General features: G+C 38.5%; 1 protein-coding gene across 2 annotated transcripts in view; it reads right to left on the reverse strand.

Moving 5' to 3' along the window:
* Nucleotides 1-314: 314 nt before the first annotated feature.
* Nucleotides 315-25,339, reverse strand: part of TMEM150C (transmembrane protein 150C) — a 74,049-nt gene continuing 49,024 nt past the window's right edge. For both annotated transcript variants that reach the window (XM_036906417.2, XM_036906416.2), the window contains exons 2-8: nt 14,562-14,651; nt 13,685-13,738; nt 13,539-13,571; nt 13,008-13,075; nt 7,104-7,231; nt 3,468-3,645; nt 315-771 (exon numbers count right to left, since the gene is read on the reverse strand). In XM_036906417.2, the coding sequence (XP_036762312.1) occupies nt 563-771; nt 3,468-3,645; nt 7,104-7,231; nt 13,008-13,075; nt 13,539-13,571; nt 13,685-13,738; nt 14,562-14,641 (750 nt within the window). In that variant the 5' untranslated portion in view covers nt 14,642-14,651 and the 3' untranslated portion in view covers nt 315-562. The remainder of the gene's footprint in view (nt 772-3,467; nt 3,646-7,103; nt 7,232-13,007; nt 13,076-13,538; nt 13,572-13,684; nt 13,739-14,561; nt 14,652-25,339) is intronic.

Consider the following 25,339-nt stretch of genomic DNA (forward strand, 5'->3'; position numbering starts at 1 on the left):
GAGTTTTTGTGGGCAGCTCTGTCCTTGCTGCCACGCCTCAGGATAGGGTACACAGGCTCACATCTCCATGCAGTTTCCATCCCAGTAGAGGATACTCTATCCATTCAAGACTATTGGAGCCAGATTCAGAACTTCCTCAGGAGCTGGTTCCAAGCCCTTTGGGTCAGAAGGCCACTTTGGGAGTTGGTATTACCCCTGTGTGACATTGTCCCGCCCCACTCTGTGGTAGGTGGTCACCATATCTGCAGCAGGTGAAGAGAATGAGAAGAGCAGGGAGTACTGGGAGAGAGAAAGAGAGGTGATCACGCACAAGCTGCTTGCTCTATCGTGCATATATTTTCATTGTAACTGCGTATGTTTTGACACATAAGGGCTTGTGCTTTTTCATTAAAAAACTAACTCGCCCTGTAAAGTTCATTTGGCAAATGTGGCCATGAACATGTGCGTGCGTGTGCATGTGCGTGTAAAATGTGTCATGAGGTTGTGTCAAGTCCTGTGGGTGTGTCCTCCTGGCCCCTGCCCTACTGTCACACCCACCTCACCAGCAAGTAAAACAGGTAGGTCACACCTGGTCGGTTTGGTATTCGGAAGCTTCAGATAGGCTTTCTGAGAAGCTTAGGAAGTTCTCCTGGTACTCGGAACAGACAATCTCATAACGGTAATGCCGGAACTCCACAGCAAAGGTGCCGAAGTAAGACAAGAAGCACATGACCAGGCCCCACTGGACCCTGGCTGCATACATGTGGATGCCTTGGGCCATAAGGATGAAGTCTGGGGAGGAGCAGTCAAGGAAAGTACCCACATTGGCCATGTTAAAATTGGGCTCTTCTGGGCAGAGACAGGTTACAGGCAAAGTCTACCCGTCCCCCGCACTAGCAGCAAATCTTAGTTTGACAGAGCTTACCGGACACAAACATCTGTGTACATGAATAATACTAGATAACAATATTAAACTCTTACTTTGTGACAGACATGCTTCTAGGTACTTTCAGAAAAAATCTTACTCCTCACAACAAATCTATTATCATCAGTTCATAAAAAATAGAGAAACTGAGGCCAAATGGGAAGTAACTTGCCTGATGTCACATGGGCATGCTGTAGCTGGGATTCAAAGACAAGCACTCTGACCCCCAGGCATGCATTCATCATATTCTGTGGTCACCTAATAAACTGTGAGATTAGCAAGAGGATTACGATTCCAAAACAATCAGTTGGCCAAGAAAATTATTTTAAACTCTTTTTAAAATTACTGAAAATTATAGTGGATTCATAGTCATCATTCTATCTGCAGAAACAATTTTGAACATATCAAACTGCTAACTATCACCATGTAAATAAGCTTTGCTTGTCTCAGCAGTGCTACTAACACTAAGTGGCCCCTCTTCCTCTTCTGTCTAGTTTTCACTATTGACTTTCAGACAATACTGTATAGGCTAATTTCATTCTTGGTGTCACATTTAAACTTGTGCCCAAATGAAAACATAGACATGAAAACAACAGACAGATGAGAGACTCCTGTGTGTGTGTGTGTGTGTGTGTGTGTGTGTGTGTGTGTGAGTTTTTCTTTCTATATATATATATATATATATATATATATATATATATATATAGAGAGAGAGAGAGAGAGAGAGAGAGAGAGAGGCTGTATATGCACACAAACCCACATACATATACCAGTAAATGTGTAGGGAATATGAAAGGCTCACTGGATAGTTCAATGAAAGGCCAAGAGGCCAAGGGCAGCATACATTTAAAAAATCAAAATGCTTATTAGAATTAGTTCTATCTTCAGAACTTTAACTGAAAATCTTGGGAGACTTTCAGGAAACAAAGGAGTTTGTGCAACCACTTCAGCCAAACTTTGTTTTCCTGACTAGGCCTGGATCCATTTACCTGGGAATGAAGAAATGGTTCCAAGTGTTTAGAAACAACATGGATCAGAATTTTTTGGTATATGCTCAAAACTCAGGATAATTTAGTCTGCACATACCCTTCTGAGGGGTCAAAATATTGCCAAAGAAATATTAATAGAGAAGGGATAAATCTTCAAATTGCATACTGGCAGAGTTCTGACATTTTTGTTCATAAAATATTTTATCAGGTTGCTATCTAAAAAGTTTTTTTGGCTTGGTTTTCAAGTCCTCAAGTGTTCTCTTAAGTGAATGCAGAACTTCAAAAAACCAGTAAAATGACTGAATGGCAGTTTGTAAGGGAAGAATAAAGGATTCCAAATAGTCCACTAACTAGAGAACATCTCTTCAAGCTAAATGTTTCCATATTTTAAGCCCATTTTCTCTGCGGGGAGACGGTGTCGTGGCTAAGAGTACAAGAACTGTGCCTGGGTTTAAATCAAGATCCCCACAGACTGCGATCTTGGGTAAGTTAGCCTGTGTTTCACCATTTTTACCTGTTGAATGAGGACTGAAGTGATACATTTAAAGTACTTAGAGTACTCCTAGCACACTCTAAGTGCCCAATAAACATGTCCTATTACACGACGGAAGATGTGTGATTGTGTTGGCTGTACAGCTACCGCTAGGAACCTTATTCTCTTCTCTGGTTTCCTGAGGAGGACCAGCTGGAGTGAATACTAAGGTCACAGCCCCATGGCATGAGGGACTGCTCTGATTGGTGGGATCGGAACTGGCTGGCTTCCATTGGGCCATGCTACCAGTAGGTGGCGTCACCGTGCTCATCCTAGGTTTGTCTCTGGGATCTGTCTGGAGTTAAGCTAAATGAAACACTCTCGTCTTCCTTTCCCTGGTTTCTCTGTTTATTACTGGGTAGGTGAGTTAAATTCCAGGGTGTGAGATAGCCTGCGGCTTTCTCCTTCCCAAGTTTACCAGGAATGAAGTCTGATTTCTCCACCCTCATCTGGCTCCTTGTGTCTGTTCCCACTGGTTCAAAGTCTGAGGGAGGACAGGAGATGACTAGCACCTCAAAATCTCAAATATTTGGAACAACTATACATGCAGTGGTATGCTAGTTCTTGAATTTGTTTTCTAGAAATATCATTTTCCTGAAAGATATAAACGTATTTGTCCTTTCATTTTACAGTTAATGAAAGAACAGGGCCATTAATAGTCACAAATGGGAAAAAAAAATTAAGATGGAAGGTGGTAAAAACCACAATTCCCTTTTGGATATGCATTCTATGTTTTTCCTAAAGAGAAATTTTACATTATTAGTAATAAGGAGAATTTGTTACGCCATTCCTACACACAGATGCAATCGTGGTGGCAGAGTTTGTTTCATTTTTAGTTCCCCATCTCCTCTTTGGCATGAAAAATAGGTCTGAGAGTTTTTGTTTTTATATTCATTTACTTTTCGATTTTGTCTAAAATTCTGAGATGATCCGACAGTACATCCTGACCAGTTGGGAATGGCAATTTTCTCATCTTCTACATGAACAAGCTATCTGTAATTTCAGCTCGCTGGCAAAGAGCCTTTTCACCCTCAAAGGATACAGAGGACCACACAGAGAGTGATGGATGCTGAGAGAATAACTCGTGGAATTCCAACTATCCTTCCTTCATTCTTGATGTTGACTTTGAGGGTCAGTGCAGCCTGGATCCAGCAGGTCAATGTGCCAAATCCAAAGGTCAAGGAAGTTCCAACATTATGGATTTCTTCGTCATTCGCAAGCTAAGGGATGAACAGATAATGACGTGTGGAGACACATTTAGAAAAGACATTAAGAGCCAATGGGATAGTGAGGGAGAAAAAGTAGATGAAGTGATGTCCCAATAATGGGATGATAGATTTTAGAAAGACTGGAGTCCTTCATCTCCACTGGGTCTTTGTGTCTGTTCTCTATTGGTTTGAACTCTGAGGCCAAGAAAAGAAAAAAAAATATCCCAAAGCCTCAGAACATTTGTTCAGAAAAATCATACAGGCAGTGGTGATCTACTCCTTTTACTTATTTTCCAGAAATGCTTTGTGGAAAAATTAAAAGAAAAAAGCAGGAGAGTTACACATAAAAGAGAGTTGTCAAAGTTTCTACAATTCTACAAACATACACCCCAAACTGTTTTTCAGACTAAAAAATGAAATGTAGGATCTGACTGTATACATACTAATTGCGGAGGACCAGTTCTAAGCTAGTCAACATTTTATTGACATAGATAACTAGATATCTCCTATAAAACTGGCCTGCTTAATGTAATGTGACCAATTCACTGTTAATGGGATTTTTTTTTCTATTATAATAAGACAACTGCCATCTATGAGCTTTTGCAGTATCTGTAGACCAATTACAGGACATGTGTTTGAAGATTCTCAGTCAATGTTTTTATAGAGTTAATAGGTTAAAGGAGACCCACTTGGGTTATTTCAATTGGGGGTTAGAGATGTAAACTGCCCAAATTATTATCCACTGCTTTTAAAAATATATTTGCCAGTTAAAACACCTTTAATAATAATTACATATATTTTTAGTTCCATACAGGAAAACAAAATCTATTGTTGAAGAGATGGCTTTTAAAACATGGTGAAAACACTTTTTTTGGAATTGCATTGCTTTCAGATATTTTGTTTGACATTGCTGTGAATAATAGTTGTATCAGATAAATTTTTCTTCCGAATTTTACAATTTTTTATATTCCTTTAGGCTGTAAGATTTTTCCTCTTCTTTAGAAAAAGCCACTTTTTCCCCCTCATAGTTCACAAGGCATATATTCAAAACTTATTTTAAATAATGATTCCTCAAATCCAAGTTTACTTCTAGGAAATTGGTTTTCCCGGCTGTACACAGTCCACTTTTTATTTTTAACCTAATTTAAAAAATAGATAATACAGTTACATGGTTCAAACTTTTAAAAATTATAAAAGGAGTATATATCGAAAAGTTTGTCTCCCATTCCATATATTAGCGCCCTGGTTTCGCCATAGGCAACTAATTTGTTATTTGTTTCCTGTGTATTCTCTGTAGATATTCCAGGAAGTGTTGTTCATATGTAGTGTGATCATTCATGGTTTTGAACATTTGGTTCACCAAAACAACCCAATCTCTGGGATTCTTCTAGGACTTTGAAGTAAAGAACAAAATGTCTACTCAGTAATGCCCATCCAGGCCCTGGTGGAGAGAAACAACAGTTGTTGAATACTTGACAACATGCCAGCATCTGCAGCACAGACAGGCCAGGCGGGGAAGACTTCCACCAAAATCACAATAAAAAAAGAGCATTTTAGATTTTAACAGGATAAACTCTCAAACATTCTGATAATTCACTGTCTTAGCAAATGTGTTCTAAGAAAGCAGCTTTCTTATTGTTCTAGCTTGATATGGGAGGAGCCCTAGCATAGTTAGAGGAATTGGTGAGATTGCCTACCTGTAAATAATCCAACAAGTCAAAAATTCTTCTTGAGTTGCTACTATGTGCCAGGGAAAGTCCTAGGGAATCAGTTATCCTGGTTAAATGAATTATCAGGACTGAGGGGTAGGACAAGCACCAGTCTTAGAAAATCCATTACCACATTTCCTTGAATGCCTATGCCATTTGGATTTTACTCAACAGGGAAAGAAGTATCAGGTTGGGTGTTTGACTGCAAGGAGGAAGTTTCTAGCAGGAGCGTATAGCATAGGTTGGAGGATGCCAGGGAGGGAATGGAGGCAGGGAAATCTGACAACTATTGTAACAGTGCAGGGGTCCCCTTGCCTGTTTTACTAATAAAGTTGTTCCAGTGAAAACGCGGGTGAATTATTCTTAAATACTATTGAGACAGGGACCGTGGGTGTAGTCAGAGTAGGGTGAAGGCCTCTGGAGAGAGATCCCTACCAAAACTCCCAGTCAGAGTCACATTAATTCTCTAAAGTAAAATATCAAACTAGGAATATAAGCATTCTTCAGTGAGATTAGTTAAGACTAAAAAGTCAGGAATAACGGCCTGTTTGAACATTCCCCAGATAAAATACCTCAGCACAGCCCATGTCTTCATTGTGTCAATTAAATGAGGCTATTATAAAATTTACTTTAGCCTGCTAGAAGGCCCAGCTTATCTTCTTAACTTTGCCCAGATGCTGCTTTTCCTCCTCCAGCCTCTAATCAAGTAATAGATAACCCGGGCAATTAATATGGCAAGCAAGCCCAGTCACAAACAACATAGTAAAAACAAGAAAGATTCCATCTTGAAGGTAAGATTGCATTTTAAAACCCAAAAAGAAAAAAATAGGTTTCTTAACATAACAGACAATAACCCAGCCCACCTTGGGACCCAGACAGTCAGTCTTAATTAATATGCTCCCAAACCAAGAAGCTGCTATTCTGAGAAAGAATCAGAACAGTAAATTTCTTGTGTTAACTCTGCAAAATAATCCAGAAGACTGATAAGAAACTTAGTGTCTCTTCAAAGATAAACATTTGGAGACCATTTAGTGGGTCTGCATACCTAGTCCTTTTCTCTCAACCGCCTATAAATCTCCTAGACACAAACCACCATGGGCTTTCTTGTCCCCTCCTGGCTTGAGCCAGGAGCTCTGTCCTCTCACTGTATCTCTCAATAAAAGCCTCTCCCTGGCTCTCCTACCTTGGGTGTGTGCTAAGTTCATTCTTTGACTCTGCAGACAAGAACCCCGGCATCACTATGACCTTGGGCTTCTAAATTTCTGGGAAGAAGAGTTAGTGTTGTATATCTTTATACATGTCATAGGTGTTCTAGGGAAACTCTGGATTCTCAAACTTGACTCCTATGTGAGCTTGCTTATCTGAAATGCAAGCTTTCATCCAGAAGGGATGTTCAGTGATTAATTACAGAAAGGCAATGATCCTATTAGTTTGCCAGAAAGAATATAATTTCTTATGTAAAAATATTTAAAGCCATTTGAAATCCTTTGTAGAAAATATACAGCTATTTAGTAGCTGGTTTTCCTAATAGCCATGCTGTATTTTCAATGTATAATCAACACCCTCACATGTGCAATGGGAATTAGGTAGGAAGGGCAGAGTGCTGAAGAACCTGTGTGTCAGTTAAATGAGGGACCACTATTAACATTTTTTTTTAAGACTCATGCAGAATCTTATGGCCATACAGTGACTCTACCTCAGTGGCTGTGATAGTCATATAGGTGCAGTGAGATGGAGGTGAAAAAGGCCAAATGGAAGTACCTGAAAATTACCAAGTAAGGTCATCCCAAAGGATGCGAGACACAGCGCCACCAATCCACTAATGTTCAGCCACGGATTTAAGACCTTTGGTTTCAGTTGTATGAAGCGCAGAACAGCTACCACAAGAGCTGGGGATACAATAAAATGTTAAAATTTAACAATATAACTCATATACCCAGACTATGAGGCAGAGTTCTAAAGCCACAGTGTACAAAAGTAAACTTTTTGCCATAGTATATTTTTCAATCTCTGAAGTGATAATTTAAATTTTAAAGAAATTTTCTATGTGATGTTCATGATTCCTTCGAGGTTTTGTTATCCCAGCTAAGGAGGAAGCTAGAGAAGCCAAAGCAGGGCTGTTCTGTGTTATTTGGGTGATGCAAGGAAAATGGAGCTGCTGACAGTGTTGTCCTCAGAGTTTTAAAAATCAAGGTTAGCACAGGACAGACTGGCTTGTGAGAGCATGGACAGAGCAGAGGCCTGACACCTGACAAATAAGATGGGGATAAAGTCAGTCCATGGCACAGGGATTCCTGGGTTCAACCATCCTTTAGTTGAGAATGTTAACAGGGCAGGAACACAGGGAAGAAGACGAGGCTCCACATTTAGACAAACCTGCTGGTCCCTGTGCCAGCAATCATTCCTGGGGACAGGAAGGAAGACAAAGACAAGGGTAAGAGTCGCTTTATTACTGGTTTACTCCATTGATTCTACTCTGGAGGTGCCCATTGTCAAAGGATAAAGATAAGTCTAAAGAGCAGTTACAGTAATCAAATTATGAAATCTGGATTTTAATGCAGAAGATGTTGGGGTTTGGCATGTACTAAAAATCATACTAATCATATTAAATGATAGAATCCAGACCTGAGTACCGCCTTTCGAATAGGCCCACCCACCATCTCAGAGAGACCTAGGTGTCCCCTTACCTAGGCTATAAGCATCCTTCAGAGGACACATCAGCAAGCCACAAGCCCACCTTTACCCTGAACCCTCCCCTCAAAGAGCCCACCAAAGCCCTGGCCATAAAAAGCCTCTTGAGGTGTTAGAGGCCCCTTTTCCTTTGTTCTGCTGGCCAGGACAGAGGGGTCCCTCTCAGGTTCAGCAATAAACCTGCTTGGACTGTTGAGTTCGCATCCCCTCTCTTCTTTCATTAAGAAAGCTTAATTCTTCCAAATAATGTCAATTACTTATTTCAAAAAACCACTCTATCTTTCTAAGAAAATTGCTATCACATAATCTGAATGAAGGAAGTTACCTAGATTTCAAACCTGACTTCTAAATAGTAACCTTGAGGACAGTCTGTACTGAAGCCACTAATGTAAGAATCCCCTTTTGTTAAATGCTTAGTGCAGGGATATTTTCATATTTATACAAAAAGTTGGGAGAGGTGAGTCTACAAGTGATGAAAAAAGCACCTGTGGTTAATATGAATTCTATCTACCTGAAAGGAAATGCACTTAATGCTTCCTAAGACAATTTATTTTGACATTAAGGCTTAGCCAGGACCATAATTAGAAATTCAAGAGCTACCCTATTGAAATAGCAATTAAATAGGTAATTGTTGGCTAAAGGTTTTACCTTGTTTACAAACCCTGCATTATTGGTAGCCATTAACAGAGAACCCACCCATAAATCTGCCATTTCCCAAGTATGCTGAATTTCATAGTTTCGGCTATAAAGTTAAGCTCAATGAGTTGACTTTCAGTCCCAATACCTCTATCAAAGAGTGGTTACAACTTGGTTAATGTTTGGGTTTCAGAAACCAAATAGAAATAAGCCACAGTTTATGAAATCTCAAGTTGTTCACCTCTGATTTAGCTTTTAGTATGTTTATATTTCAGCTAATGCCCACTCTTGATTGTAAAAGTAATAAATTCTACATGAGTGGACAATAGTTTCCCAATCTAACGGTTCAAGGGGCCTAGTTAAAAGTTGTATCAGAAGTCTACTACTAATGACAAAAACTGTCCTGGAGGATGAAAAAACAAGCACAACTTATTATTTTTCAGGATAGGAATAGGAGGAGGAAGCGGGGACAGATCCAACATAAGCACTCTGACCCGAGAGATCCTCAGAGAGAAGAGCCATTAGATTAAGACCAGAAAGTCTACGCAGCACAACGGGAGACACTTGTTAATTAATTGTGTATGGATATTAGTGAGGATATGACAAACTACCAAGATAGCATATTTTGTTTCTTTTAAAAATGACTCATGAAGACTACTACTCTGGGAACTCCGGTTGTCGTTTGTTTGCAGGGAGAGGATTGTGTTGATACTTTGGCCTGAGGCCTAAACCTCTGCTGAAGCCATTTCTGAAACAGCTCTTCCCATTGACCCATCCCGGGGCTTTGGTGCACAATACCCAGAGGACCAGGGTCAACGGTTTCTGTGTTACTCATTTCCTCCCAGTAAACATGGGCATGTATCAGCTCCTGATCCCAGCACTGCTAAAATTCCCATTTGTAATATGGATGACAAATCATTTTATCACGAACAGATGATGAAATTAAGCAGGAAACAGAAACCTACTTGGAGACTGAAATGCAACCCAAGGCTCCTAACTTCCAGAATTACATTCCAAACACCACATTTTGCCCTCTTTACCTAGTACCTCCATTGTTAATCAACTCAAATTAGGCACACTTCCCTTTTGAAATAGATTCTAGTTGAATTTTTAGGGTGATGGAAATAATGAAGACTCTGGTCCTTTAACAGGTTTAAATGGAAGCAGATTCAGACTATCTGTTATGAAATCCATTTTCAAGCAAGTAGTGATTTAATTATACATGCTTGAAAAAGACTCTGGGTCATAGGGGAATTTCACAGCCATCTTCATACATGCCAAACAATTTTTACCATATTGATATTCCAGTCAATAGATATACTTTTTAGCTTCATTAAACATTTTATATTTTATTAACCATTTTAGAAAAGATTTTTAAAGTCCACCTTTCTGTTTTTGGTATAGTTAGAACAGCCTTTGCTACACAGATATCCTCTGTTTAGCTATATTAAAAGAGTATAAATATTAGAATAATTGCCTATTTTCTTTACTGAATTTTGAATTTTGAGGCTGATTGGGTTTTTAAAGTTCAAACTCAAAAGAGCAGCTCTTCATTGCAGCTCTAAACTGGTGCCTGGCTGAATTCATTTTGTTTTGTTTAGTTTTATTGTTTATGCATCACTAATTCCTGTTTATGACTGCAGTAGAACATGATAATCAATATGTTTTGGCTGAAGGAGGGAGACCAGCTGCCATTAGGTGACTGAAATCATTCAGTGCTTAGCTTTAGTCTCACAATCTCTCCAGGGCAGAAAATAACATTCCTTTCAAGAAATTTGTCTTAGGTCTTTTTTTTTTTTTTTACCCTAGGAGAAACAAAAGTGTGGATTCAGGGCAGAGAGCATAACTAATTCTGCAAAGAAAATAACTGAGCATTTGAACTTTCATTAACTCATCGAAAAGATAAAAGATCTTTGCTAACTAATTTTAATAAATGCTACACTTATTCATTTGTAGATTGTAAATCAGAATCTATAGGGCTGCCAAAAAGCAGTGACTTACAGGCAGTCCATGTTGTTCCTTTAAGTCAGTCATGTCATCCTAAGTAATAGTCTGAGGTCTAACAGGGACAGGCCTGGGGAAATTAAAGCATCCATAGTTTAGAGAAGGATCATTAGCAAACTGATTCTTTTTCACTCCCAGAGTTGATAAATAAATAATTGTTGGTTTACTCCCACTGAACATTAATTTTAATTAGTTTTGCATCTACCAGATGGCACTAAAAATGATGAAAGATAATAAAGACTAAACACAGGACGCTGCAATACCTTATAGCAAGAGCTAGGAAAAGCTCAACTGCTTCGTGTGGGGCAGGAGAGGACTGGAGGGTTAGATGATGACGGATGTCATCTGGAAGAGGGGAACTTGTTTTCATTACTTTGTTTTTGGAAATGCTTTTATAATTAGTTAATCATAAGCTTTTTAACTGGGTAACTTTGTGAGCGGTGCAAATTGGTGTTTTTTAGATTACACAGTGAAGACTACTGGTAAATATCAATTGTCTTAACAATATAAAGGAAACAACATGTGGCTTCCAATATGGTCATTGGTTTCTCCAACGGAGGACAGATGGCTTGTGACAGCTTTTTAATAAGGGCAGTCTCCAGTGTATGGTGATTAGGTGAGGAAGTATGTGCAAAGCACTTAGCATTGTGCCTGGAATACAAATGATTGCTATTAATTACTGTTGTTACTTTACCCTTTGGGGATGAGCATATGAAAAAGTGACACTAAACTGCAGGCTTACGTGGTGTGACTGCAGAGGGGCTGGGAAAGGTCCCTGACCCTGCAATTCAAGATTCATTCTCAGGGTTTAGTGCCCTGTGAAATGCAGATCTCTCCTTAGCAGCCATTTATATCTTGGTATGAATAAGCTTATTAGATCTTTTCAGAAGAGTGGTGTCAAGAGTAGACAACAAGAATGAGCATTCCTGGCAGATGTGAGGCTGAGGGCAGTGACCCAGCTGGACTGCCGCTGGTGCCCACATGTGCACTAGCTGCTGTAAGTACTATCTTTCTCAGAATTTGGGACTATCTGGGATGTGAAAATCCTGCCTACCAAGGGCCTCAAGAGAAGAACTTCCTCAAAGACTCAGCAATCCCAGCATTAGGATAAACCTAACTTTCCCTTAGTGGTGGCTCAGCAGTTCTTGCTTTCCAGACATTTCCTACTTGGGGAAGCCTGGGTAGGGCAAGGCTTTGATGGAAACACAGTTAGCTCCAGAGAAGTCTCCGTGTGCTTCTTTTTGAGCCTACAAGGGAACCTTCTCCATGTTTCTCATGTTTTGAGCCTTTTGAACCAACCAAGATTCTGCCTGAGTTGCATGTTAGACCAACCACCCCCCTTGATTTTCTAGTGAGTTCTAGAGGTCTTCCCTTTTCCTATAGCAAACATTAAAAAGAACAGGTTAAGAGTGAGTAGAACTGTTGGGAGTAGAGTTATATATAAATAATAGGTCATCTCTTTGGGAGACAGGTGACACAAAGGCCAAATATTCCCTCAGTAATAACATCACCTTTCTGTCCTGTTTGGAGTGAGAACCTCACCATGCAAAAGGACCATTTCCAGAAAACCAATGTTGCAAAATTTAGCTGTCACTGGCCGGTCCCCCACAGCATGCCAATGATGATAGCTAGTTGAACTTTTGAAAGACATTGGAAGTGTGACCTTGAGGAGATGGTAATATCAGATGGATTTGGAAAAAGAGAGAGAGCATAACTGGTTCCCAGAGGCAAGCACTCACAGAACAGAGGGGACAGGATATTAAATGAGAATCTTGGACCCTGAAGAAAAAGTGGGGAATTGGGTCTATGCAGAACCAAAGGTTTCTTTAATGTAATTTTTTAAACCTACATTTCCATTTGCCAGCTTGGGGTGTATATAGGCACAGGGGAGAGTGTCACCTTGATGTTTATGCTGACCTTTAGATTTAAAGACAGTATCTACACACACCAATATTTCACAGAGCCTATGCATTTTTCATCTTTGCCAGTGAAGGAATAAATAAGGCATTCTTTTTAAAGGAAACATATTGCACAATATCACATTCTTGTGGACAATTTTATGGCTTGAGAAATATATTATTTCATGCAGTATAAGAAAGTCAGGAATACACTGAAAAAACAAAGAGGGCAAAGGGAAGAGAAAATGTAAGTAAGCAGGGTGAACATAAAGGGATCTGTGAGAAAATAGACCCTCAAAACAAAAAGCTGGTTTCAGCATATTGACATGTGTGATGCCAGACTGTCAACTAAGCCCACCATGCTTTGGATATGGGCTTGGGAGAATTCAAAATAAATGTATCAAAGCACATAAAGCAGTCTCCAAGCTCTCCTTACCTAGAAATGCTGCCATGTTCATGACTTGACTAAATACACAGCTTGCAGGAGGTTCATTACCTGCAATACTTGAAAAATATGAAATGTTTTATTATTACTATATAAAAATCTATAACCTTCTGCAATGGACTGAATGTTTGCCCCATCAAAATGCATATGTTGAAAGGCTGACTCCAATGTGATGTTATTAAGAGGTGGGGCCTTTGGGAGGGAAATAGACCATGAGGGTGCAGCCCTCCTGAATGGGATTAATGCCTTATAAAAGGGACCCCAGAGAGCTCCCTCACCCTTCCTACTGAGAGGATGCAATGAGAATTCAGCAGTCTAACCCAGAGGAGGGCCCTCCCTCATCAGAACCTGACCAGGCTGCTGGCACCCTGATCTTAGGCTGCTAACTTCCAAAACTGTTAGAAATGAACTTGTTTATAAGCCACCCAGTCTGTGTGGTGACTTTGTTATAGTAGACCGAATTAAGACATCCTCCCAGTGTTTCCTAAGATCCAACTGATCAGAAGAAAGTTATCAAGTTACCTTATGTATGGTGCATGCTTCACACCAGGTTTCCTGGATAACAAAAAACACAGCTCAGGTTAAAGCACAATTATTTAACCTCACCAGCAGCAAAGATTTTGTTGTGTCTGTTGATGAACAATGAATTACCCAGAGATAAACCCTACCTTTCAGCTGAATTTAATGGGAAAATTTTGTCATCTTCTACAGCTATAAAGTATCTAAGAAGAAAGAACAGTAAAAGTTTAAACAACAAATAAATTTTTTAAAAAGACTCATTTTCCAGTTTTATTAGACTAACCACATTAAATTATATTCATTGTTTTTCTGAGAAAACACTTTTATTATAATGCTTTATCTATAGATCACTTAGCTCTTTGAAATTTAAATATCATTATTAATAATATTTTCTTTAAAATTTCAAAACATCCCCCAGATTAATGACAATCATTATAATTCAGAAACTGGAAAACAAAGAAATAAGACCTTGTAACTCTGGGCAGACTACAACTAGAATTCACATTTTCTAGATTTCAGGAATGTGTGTCCATTTGTCCTAATGAACTGCAAGGGACTAAAATTATTGTCTAGGAGTGAAATAAGCTAGTGCTTGAAATAAGCAAGCATGGGAGTATGTTGTGATAAGCCAAGACTTCAATGTAATGATACCCATTTTCTAAATATACCAGACCTAGTCACAGAAAAAAAACTGGACTATGAACTAGACTGTGAATGGAAGCATGTTAGTGTCAAATTAGCAAATCTTGCAAATAATGAATCCATATCACCAGTTTATAGAATGTTCATTACTGGAAGAACACAGGAACACAAAATAAATCCAGTGTTCTTCATTACTTCCTTTGCATAATTGATTACCCTTGTTGTGTACAATGGGTAATAGATAAAGGGCAAGGATGCATTAGTAAACAGTATTTTGAAGTGTTTGTAAATACATTCATATGGGCATGCCGCATACTGCCACAACTTTACATTTCTATCTACATTGCACAGAGTCCTTAAATAACTAAATAAGAGAATACTCACACTATCCACAATCCAGCTGAAGTAAACAGAGTAAACACAAGAGGTAAAAACATCCATACACTGCATTTCTTCCCATCCATGCCTGTAGGACTGAAATAAATGAACAGGTATTAATAACTAATGCAAAAACTCACCTCATTCTTTCAAGACAGAAAAGTTTACTTCAACTGGACAGAAAATGTATTTTATGAAAACATGATTCAAATCAGTGTCATTACTGCCACCTACAAATACGGGAAACCCCTTGAGCAGTTAACAGGGATGATGGTTATCTAGCATTATTTTAAATATTCTTAGTTAAGAACTGGTGGAAAATCTCTCATGAAGACATTTGTCTTTATACAAGCATTAGGGTGTTTAAGAAAGAAGAGAAGGGTTTGGCATAGGACTTTCAGAAGAGCCAGGTACCAAAGGCATACCCCAACCAACTTTGAGTGCTGTTATTAACATTTATGGATCTATGGATCCAGCATGTACATTTGTCCACAGCTTGGCAGACAAGAGTGTTAGAAACAAATCGTTACTAAACAGGCAGTGCAGAAGGAAATGGCAAATGCTTTGCAAATCATCACATGTTATTGAGCAACAATCCTCAGAAGACTCTAAAGATGAATGCTCTGGAAAATAATGCATTGTGTATAACTTTAAATCAGTTCCAACAAATGCAACGAAAAAAGTACAGATGTCAGGCATTTGGGATGTTATTTTTGAAAGCAAAAAATATATGAATGAAAAATTCCCCACAAAAATGAAGTGCAAAACAGAAGCTTCAGAAGTGTCTATGAAAAATTACTGGTATACAATAGAAAGTAATAACTAATTAACACTTTACTTCTTGGCCCCAAACCATCAGACAAAATCTATTTGAGACACTGGATGCCAACAATCCCCAAGACAAAAAAATGTGTTCCATGGACCTGAAGTGCCCTTGTGATGCACACAGGGGAACTGCCCAACAAGGCAATGGGATGAACACGGGCCTCCAAGGAGCTCTCCCTGCTCATAGTTTGGGTTTTCCAATGAACTGCAGCAAGTCGTTCTCAGGTTGGAACCAGCAGTGCCACCTTTCTGAGCACCTCCATAATACCTGCTTTCATGTTCTGAGACTCCTTGGACTTTCTAAGTATTGAAAACAGAGAATGTGGCCCTCCCTTGAGGTTGGTGACCTGCAAGGTGTCAGAAAGGTCTTGATTCTCAGATCTGACCTACCTCATTAGGTAGGTCTTTCAGGCCACAGGACAGACACCTGGACCTAATAATGTGTCTGTGAACAGTCATGCTATAGTCTAAACACCTTTCTGGGTAGGTCTTCCTGGTATAGTCTAAACGAAAGAATCTAGGAGATGAAAACATTAGAGCCACTTTCAATCGGTTTAACCTCATCTAATCCAATCCAATCTAGTCACAAGTATCAACACTCTATTTTGTGCCAGCTACTATACCAGAGGGTGGAAATAACTGAGGTCAGGCCTAATGAATACAACTATTTATATGTTGTAATCTATGCAATGTATAAAAGCTTTTCTATGAACCACGGTGCGTGACTATCCAGTTTATATAATGTAGAAGAATGATGAACATTTTAAGCATATACAATACAGCTAGTCAGTGTCTATTCATTTACTATAGCCAGAAAATTGTGGGCTTATAATAAAGTTATCAATTATGCTAACAAAAATAATTCCATTAGTAGCCAGGATGTAGAGGGAGTACAGAAAAAAGGACTGTTGATTGAGCATGTAAACCAGTTATTCTAGATCTACATCTGAAATAGGGTTTTTCAACAGGATGAGTACAGGTGAAATGGCTGCACTGGAATAAGAGTTAGGAGATCTAGTTCTCAGCCTCAGCTTTGCCAGTCGTTGGCTCTCTGGGCCTGGGCCAGTGACTTATCTGTAACACCATTTCTCCATCTTACTGTATGAAGACTGAATTCTAAGACAGGGAGAAGGACCCCAAAGATGAGGCCTCAGAGCATGGCAGAACCTTGGAGGTCAGCCCAGGTCCAGCATCTCATAGTTCTGCAATAACAGAATGCTCCAATGTACCCAGAATTATCAGTCTCATAATAATTCAGGTCTATAAATCATTTCTACAATAGACTGGTGAACAAACCAGAATGCCAACTTATTAACGTATCGTGACAAATATAACTGCCAAATGGACAAGCACACTGGCTCCCCTTTTAGGAACATCTCTATGGGGAATCAAAACTTGGAAGCAGTAGAGTGGAGAGTTAACAAGGTAATTCTAACACCATGGCACCAAACTACAAGGTTTTACATGCAAATTTCCTTTCAAGAGAGGCGCCAGAGTGGAATGGAAATGGGGTGGCAGCCCACGAGGCTGAAACCCAGCTCTGCCGCTCACGAGCCCTGTGATCTCTGACAAGTTCGTCTATCTCTTTAGGCCTTAGTTTAATTATAGAGATAACTTCTGTTTTTGTGCTGAGGATTAATAACAACGCAGGTAAAGCATCTCACACATAATGTATGTGCCGTAAGTGGCAGCCGTGCGGACTGTAACCGCCAAACAGGGCAATGCTTGGTGAGGATGAGGTTCCCTCTGGGGTGGGGCTCAGGACGCCTTAGCACTTCCTTCTCTCAGCTTTGGCTTTTCTAGAAGGAGGCAGACACTCTTCCTAATAGCAACAGTTTCTTTCTTCAGATGGCTCTCCAAAAAAAGTAACCTAATACTTTAACCTCACACAGGTACTCAAAGAAAGCCTACCTTCCTGAGATTCTACTCCTTGAATGTCTTTCCGTACGCATTGCTGGTCTCATTTTGCTGTGCAAGCGTCTAAGGTGGTGAATGGCTACACTGCTAAGTTACATTGTTACCTGTTTTAACTCTCACAGGGCAACCCTATATCCAAATTCTGGGAAAACCATACTTTTACGCTCACCTAATAATAGATGAAATTGCCCTCTTTTTTTTTTTAACTCAAAGGGATGCCTTGGGACGTGAAAAGGGTAAGTCTATAGATAGTTGTATTATTAGCTTCCAGTGGAACTATTTGGTGTTTCCTCAGGATTTTTATATCGGTTATGCATTTTTTGGGGGAGGCAATTGCAAATTAACAAGCTGTTGTAAGAAAGAATAGGGAGTGATCCTGTATACCCTCCATTCTGTCTCCCCAGTGGTAACATCCTGTATAACCACAGAACAAGGCTGATGGTTATACCTCACCTTGGCTCCCCTTTTAGGAACATCTCTATGGGAAATCAAAATTTGGAAGCAGTGAAGTACAGTGGAGGGTTAACAAGATAATTCTAAGACCGAGTTACTGACATTGATAACAATCCTTTGACTTCATCCAGATTTCATCAGCTTTACATGCATTCCTTTCAGTGTGTGTGTATTTAGCTTTATACAATTTTACCACATGTGTAGATCTGTGTGACCACCACCACAGTCAAGGTATGGAACACACAGATGTTCCTAAAAGAAGGGCTGCTCTCAGGTGAGTTCCATCACCTCAAAGGTCCTCCTGCTGGACTTTTATAACCACAGCCCTTTCTCTCCCCCACACCCTCCTTTCCAGTATCTGGCAACCACTAATCGTTTCTCCATTCTGTAATTTTATTATTTCAAGAATATTACACAAATTGAATCAAATAGTATGTAACTTCAGGAATGGACTTTTTTTTTAATGCAACATAATTCCCTCAAGATTCATCTAAGGTCTGTGTTCATCAACAGTTTGGTACCTTTTATTGTTAGGTAGTATTCCACGGCAAGGGTCTGCCCTTGAAAAAAAAGCTTGTTTATTCACACACTACAGGATACTGAATTGTTTCAAGTTTGCGGTTATTGCAAATAAAGAAGCTACAGAACATTAGTGTACAGGTCTTGTGTGAACATTTCTTTGGACTAAGCCCAAGACTGCAATTGCTAGGTTGTGCGATAATAGCATGTTTAGTTTTAAAGAATTGATCAAAACATTTTCCAGAATAGCTGCACCATTTTACATTCCTACCAGCAATGCACAAGGGTTCCAATCTCTCCACCTCATTACTGACAATCATTATTTTTTCTTTTCCTTTTTTAAAAATTTAGCCATCTTAATGGGTGTAAAGTGGTGTGTCACTGTGGGTTTAATTTGCATTTCCTTAATGATTAGTGATGCTGAGCATCTTTTCATGTCCTTATTGTTCATTTAAGTATCTTCTTTGAAGAAGCGGCTATTCATTTTTAAATTGGGCTATTTGGTTTTTTTTGTTGTTGAGTTGTAGGAGGTCTTTATATATATTCTGGATATTAATTCCTTACCAGATACATGATTTACAAAATTTTCTCCCATTATGTGAGTTGCCATTTCATTCTGCTGACAGTGTCCTTTGATGTATTAAAATTTTTTATTTTGATGAAATCTAATTTAATCTCTTTTTCCTTTTGTTCCTTGTGCTTGTGGTATTTTATCCAAGAAATCATTGTCAGATCCAACAGTACAAAGGTCTGAGTGTTTTACAGTTTTAGCTCTTCCCATTTGGGTCTTGATACATTTTATTTAATTTTGGTATATGGTGCAAGGTAACTCCATTCATTTGCATGTAAATGTCCAGAACCATGTGTTTAAAAGATGGTCTCTTCCTCTACTGAATGGTCTTGGCACAGAATTTTTTAATAATATCACTGATATACAATCTTATGAAGGTTTCACATGAACAACACAATGGTTTGAACATTCACCCATATTATCAAGTACCCCCCACCCAATTGCAGTCACTATCAGCATAGTAAGAGGCTAGTCATTTACTTGTCTTCTCCGTGCTGCACTGCCTTCCCGGTGACCTCCCTATATCGTGATTGCTAATTATAGTGCCCCTGAATTCCCTTCTCCCTTCCTTCCCATCACCCTTTGGTAACCACTAGTCCCTTCTTGGAATCAGCACAGGTCTTTTGCAGAGCAAAAGTTTAACTTTGATAAACAAACTTACTTAGTTTTCCTTTTATGCATTGTGATTTAGATGAGGACTAAGAACTCATTGCCTAGCCCTTGGTGTCAAAGATTTTTCTTATATTAAAAAAAAAACTTATAGTTTTACATTTAAGTCTATGATCTGCTTATATCTTTTTAAACTATGGGTCTCTATCATCTTGTTGAAGCAGGTTAGCCCCTAGACAGTTTATAAGTCACCCTGAAAAAGATCAGGAAATATGTGATGACATAAGTCAGTTTTCTGGTGGAGTAAAGGAAGATTCTTACAGTGAAGAACATTTTTCTAATGAAGCCATAACACACCTTACCATGCCAACTTCTTTTGGCAACTGATGAGTATGAGCTTTAGAACCATGAGTAGACGGGGAAAGCTCCCGTACCTGTTTCACCCTCTACCCAGCTTTGAGTCACCAAGACCAGAAGATCAACGTAAAAAGCACTTTCAGGACCAGTTTCTGCTTTCGTCAACCTACCAATGCCCCATCTGATGTATCCTGGTACTTGTACTTCATTCTCCCTCTCTGGTAGGTCTGTGTTAATCAAAAAATGGACTCTGTTACATACACTTTTCTTTTCTTGTCCAAATAATCTGTTTGTCCTTCCTTCAGCCCATACTCAGTTTACAATGAGACCAAAAAGCCTGCAGTAGGGCAACAGCACTGATGTGCTCTCTACTCTGTGCTGAGGGAGGATTCCTGGAGGTGCCAGGAGGTACATTTGATTTGGTTTGTTCATAAGACTCTCTGAGCTGCTCTGGCTTGACATGTTCTGGTATTTGACTGGAAGTACCTCTGCAAGGAATGAATGAATGAATAGATCTATTAAATTAATTCTCTTCTGCCTCAGTGTTACCTGTGAATTAAAAGTTAAAAGAGAGAGAGTCCTCTGCCTTCATCCTTCCAGACACCATTAAAATAAACTGGCCCATTTTTTTTCCAGTGACATTGTAAAGTGTTACCCAAACTTTACTTACATTTCCTAGCAAGGACAAGTTCCAGTCTTTCCCTGAGTTATATCAACACAGTACATACGAGCTAGGAGAGTACATTTTTCCTTGCCTTCTTAAGGAAAGAGGGGGAGAAAGAAAGAATAGCCTACAGTCCTAAGATAATTTCATCTTTGCATTCTGAATTATACTTTTTTATTCTGTGTAATATTTACTCCACTGATACTAAGCTTCTAATAATACCTCATAATAAAAACCTTAGAATAATTATTGCCATGTCCCAAGGGGTAAACTGTATCTGGAACAATGTCACCTAATGAATTTCTGACAAAAGGAGGAAAAGAGCCAGAATTGTATAAACCTTCTTGAAAGGGTTCTGGCATTTAGTCTCAGTTTGGAAGAATCCTCCAAATGGTATCATTTGTCCAAATGATTTGCAAGGCTGTTATCCAGATGGTCAAACCCTCCTAGAGAGCCAATACTGCTAACACTCTGCACATTTCCATCATGTGCTCTTTTCTTCCAATAAATATCATTCCCCAAATTTAAGTGACCATCACTCTTTCACTCCACCTGTGGCAGGACCGAGACTGCAGAGTGGGGACTCTTCAACACTTTGAGTCAGAGGCTGAGATCCTGTTCTGCTTGCTGCTCCTCTGAAGCTTTCGTTCTTCCTCAGAGAACATATGAACGGTATCAAACGTTTGTGGTGGCTCCTGCTGCTGACATTTTCGTTCATCTGTAAGTCTTCTAGCTGCAAATGCTCCAGAGAATACCTGGCTACTTGAAAATGTACAATCTCATGAAAGCAAACAATGTTACTTTAAACACACATTAGCTTCAGTCCCTAAGACTCCAGCTACTTTGATTCAAAAAAGGGATTTTGATATAGTTGAGGTCATATTATTATTCAGTTTTTAAAAATTGAAATATTGTTCATATACAATCTTATATTGGTTTCATGTATATAACACAGTTGTCCAACAGTTACCCATATTATGAAATCCTCACCCCCCACTAGTGCAGTTACTGTCAACACAGAAAGATGTTACAGAATCATTAGCTATATTCTCCATGCTGTACTAACCCTATAACCAACTTATATTATGATTGTGAATTTTTGTGCCTTTTTATTCCCCACATGCACCTTACCCACCCCAACCCATCCCCCATGATAACCATCTGTCACTTCTCATCCCCCATGATAACCATCTGTCACGCTCAGTGTCTATGAGTGTACTACTTCTTTGTTCATTTTGTTTTACTTGGTTTTTAGATTCCACAAATAAGTGAAATCATATGATATTTGTCTTTCTCTGCCTGGCTTACTTCACTTAGCATAATACCCTCTAAATCCATTCATGGTGCAAATGGTAGGATTTCTTTTCTTTTTCTGGCTGAATATTCCATTGTGTATATATACCACCTCTTCTTTATCCATTCATCTATTGATGGACATTTAAGTTGCTTCCATATCTTGGCTATTGTAAATAATGCAGCAATAAACATGGGGATGCATATATCTTTTTGAATCAGGGATTCGTTTTCTTCAGGTAAATTCCTAGGAGTGGAATTCTTGGGTCAAACAGTATTTCTATTTTTGGTTTTTTTAGGAACCTCCATACTGCTTTCCACAGCAGTTGCACAAATTTGCCATCCCACCAACAGTGTAGGAGGGTTCCTATATCTCTGCACCCTTGTCAGCATTTGTTATTTCTTCTCTTTGGATAGTGGCCATTTTAACTTGTGTGAGGTGATATCTCATTGTGGTTTTAATTTGCATTTCCCTGATGATTAGTGATGTGGAGCATCTTTTCATGTGCCTGTTGGCCATTTGTATTTCTTTGGAGAAGTGTCTGTTCAGGTCCTCCACCCATTTTTTGATCAGGTTATTTGTTTTTTGGTTGTTGAGGCATTTGAGTTCTTTGTATATTTTGGATGTTAACCCTTTATCAGATGAGTCATTTACTAATATATTCTGCCATACTGTAGGATGCCTTTTTGTTCTGCTGATGGTGTCCTTTGCTGTACTGAGGCTCCACTTGCTCATTCTTTATTTTTTTTCCCATGCCTGAGTAGATGTGCCCAGGAAAATACTGCTCATGCTTATGTTCAAGAAATTTTTGCCTATGTTTTCTTCTAAGAGTTTTATGGTTTCACGCCTTACATTTAGGTCTTTGATCCATTTCAAGTTTACTTTTGTGTGTGGGTTAAACAGTAATCCAGTTTCATTCGCATGTAGCTGTCTAGTTTTCCCAACACTGGTTATCGAAGAGACTGTCTTTTCCCCATTGCATATTCATGGTTCCTTTATCATATATTAATTGACCATATATGTGTTGGTTTACATCTGTGCTTTCTATTCTGCTCCATTGAGCAGTGGGTCTGTTCTTGTGCCAGTACCACACTGCTTTGATTACTGTGGCTTTGTACTATAGCTTGAAGTCAGGGAACATAATACCCCCAGTTTTGATCTTCTTTTTCAGGATTGCTTTGTCTATTTGGGATCTTTTGTGGTTCCATATGAATTTTAGGATTATTTGCTCTAGTTCATTGAAAAATGCTGTTGGTATTTTGATAGGGGTTGCATTAAGTCTGTAAATTGCTTTGGGCAGGATGGTCATTTTGACAATATTAATGCTTCCTATCCATGGGCATGGGATAAATTTCCACTTATTTGTGTCTTTAATTTCTCTCTGAGTGTCTTAATTTTCAGCGTACAGGTCTTTCACCTCTTGGTTACATTTATTTCTAGGTATTTTATTCTTTTTGATGCAATTGTAAATGGAGTTGTTTTCCTGATTTCTCTTTCTGCTAGTTCATTGTTAGTATAGAGGAATCAACAGATTTCTGTGTATTAATTTTGTATCCTGCCACTTTGCTGAATTCAGTTACTAGTTCAAATCATTTTTTGGTGGAGTCTTTAGGGTTTTCTATATATAATATGTCATCTGCAAATAGTGACAATTTTATTTCTTCTTTACCAATTTGGATGACTTTTATCTCTTTATTTTGTCTAATTGCCATAGCTAGGACCTCCAGTACTATGCTGAATAAAATTGGTGAGAAAGGACATCCCTGTCTTGCTCCTGATCTTAGAGGAAAACCTTTTAGCTTTTTGCCATTATGATGTTAGCTGTGGATTGTTGCATATGGCCTTTATTATATTGAGATATTCACTTCTATACCCATTTTGTTAAGAATTTTTACCATGAATGGATGATGGATGTTGAATTCTTTCAAATGCTTTTTCAGCATCTATTGAGATGATTATATCTATTGAGAAGGTTTTTAACCTTCTTTTTGTTAATGTGGTGTATGATGTTGACCGATGGATGAATATTGTACCATACTTGCATCTGTGGAATAAATTCTACTTGGTCATGATGGTTGATCCTTTTGATGTATTTTTGAATTTGGTTTGCTAATATTCTGTTGAGGATTTTTTGTGTCTATGTTTATCAGGGATATTGGTTTATAATTTTCTTTTTTTCTTCTTTGTCTGGTTTTTGTTATTCTTACTTTCATCATCAAATTCCGAACAGATGGTTCTTAAAGTATAATCTAATGACTATACTGAAGCAAAAGAATATAGCACACTGTTACCAATGACAACCCTTGAAGACAAATTTTCTCTTCTATCAGGATATGGTAAAACTCCTCTAATCTACAAATGGAAAAATAAAGCCCATTGCGTCATTCACTTACAGATTTAAAAATTTTATTAGTGAGAAACCCCAGGGAAATTTCCCCAAAGTTGAGATAATATTTTCTGAGGATGGAAAGGATTTGCTTAATATGAATTAGAAGGATTTTGTACAACCTATTGTAATGATGAAAGTCAACTATAGCTCATGGACTTTGGAGCCAGATCACAAAGGCTTGGAATACAGCTCTGCCCCCTCTTAGTTGTATGACCTTGGTTGCTAAGTCCTCTCTTTGCCTCAAGTCTTCATCAGTAAAGTGGGAATAATAATTGTACCTACTTCATAGGGTTTTTATGAGGGTTGTAATACATTTCAAGCACTGATTAGAGTGCCTGCCTAGCTTTTGATGGCCTTTCAATAAATGTTAACTGTATTCCACTGCAAGTAGTGTTCAGGGTCTTTAGAGTTTTAGTTTTTTTGAGTTTTTTTTTAAATTTATCAAGAAATGAGCTACCTGTCAAAGCAATTTTTTCATTCTATTCTCAGGGCCAACTGGAATGGAGCAGGAAAGATTAATGAGTCACCCACCAATAAGACTGTCATAGTGTCTATGAACCAGGCGCATCCTTGATTTTTTTTTAACCTTCTGGGAATCTTAAGTTATTTTCCATTTGTGTCATAGGCAAATGTGAAGGCCTTGTGTTATCTTATAATTCATTTAAATTTTAAGTGGTAATGACAATAACTATTTGTTTTGTTTTGTCCCTAAGATGTTTACAGGCTTTCAGATATAAATCAGCATGGGGAAATCTACAATAAATCAACTTACTATGCTGACAGTTAAATTTTTACTTTCCTGAATCCTAAGTTTGGGAATGCATGATAATTCAAAGGACCTGGTGTCACCCTAAAAACATATGACTTCCTTTAATCAGATGTAAATAATATTTTATAATCTATGAGGTCAATTTTGCCCCCAAATAATTTTCATAAGCACTAGCAAGAGACAATATATTAATTAGTAAGGGATTTCTGTAAAATATTACCATCTCCTAAAGAATATGATGATTACTTAGTGGAATGAGGGTGACTAGTTTTTCTTCAATGCTCTCCTGATTTTTAAAAGCAATCACCTTCATTCAATTGACAGAGGACTATAAGAATCCTTTTACACTAGTGTACCTAAGAATTCTTCTTCTCAGAAATAGATGGAACACACTGTCTCCACACCATTCACAGAAGA

This window comes from Manis pentadactyla, chromosome 5, assembly GCF_030020395.1.
Source record: "Manis pentadactyla isolate mManPen7 chromosome 5, mManPen7.hap1, whole genome shotgun sequence".
In the NCBI taxonomy this organism is placed as follows: Eukaryota; Metazoa; Chordata; class Mammalia; order Pholidota; family Manidae; genus Manis; species Manis pentadactyla.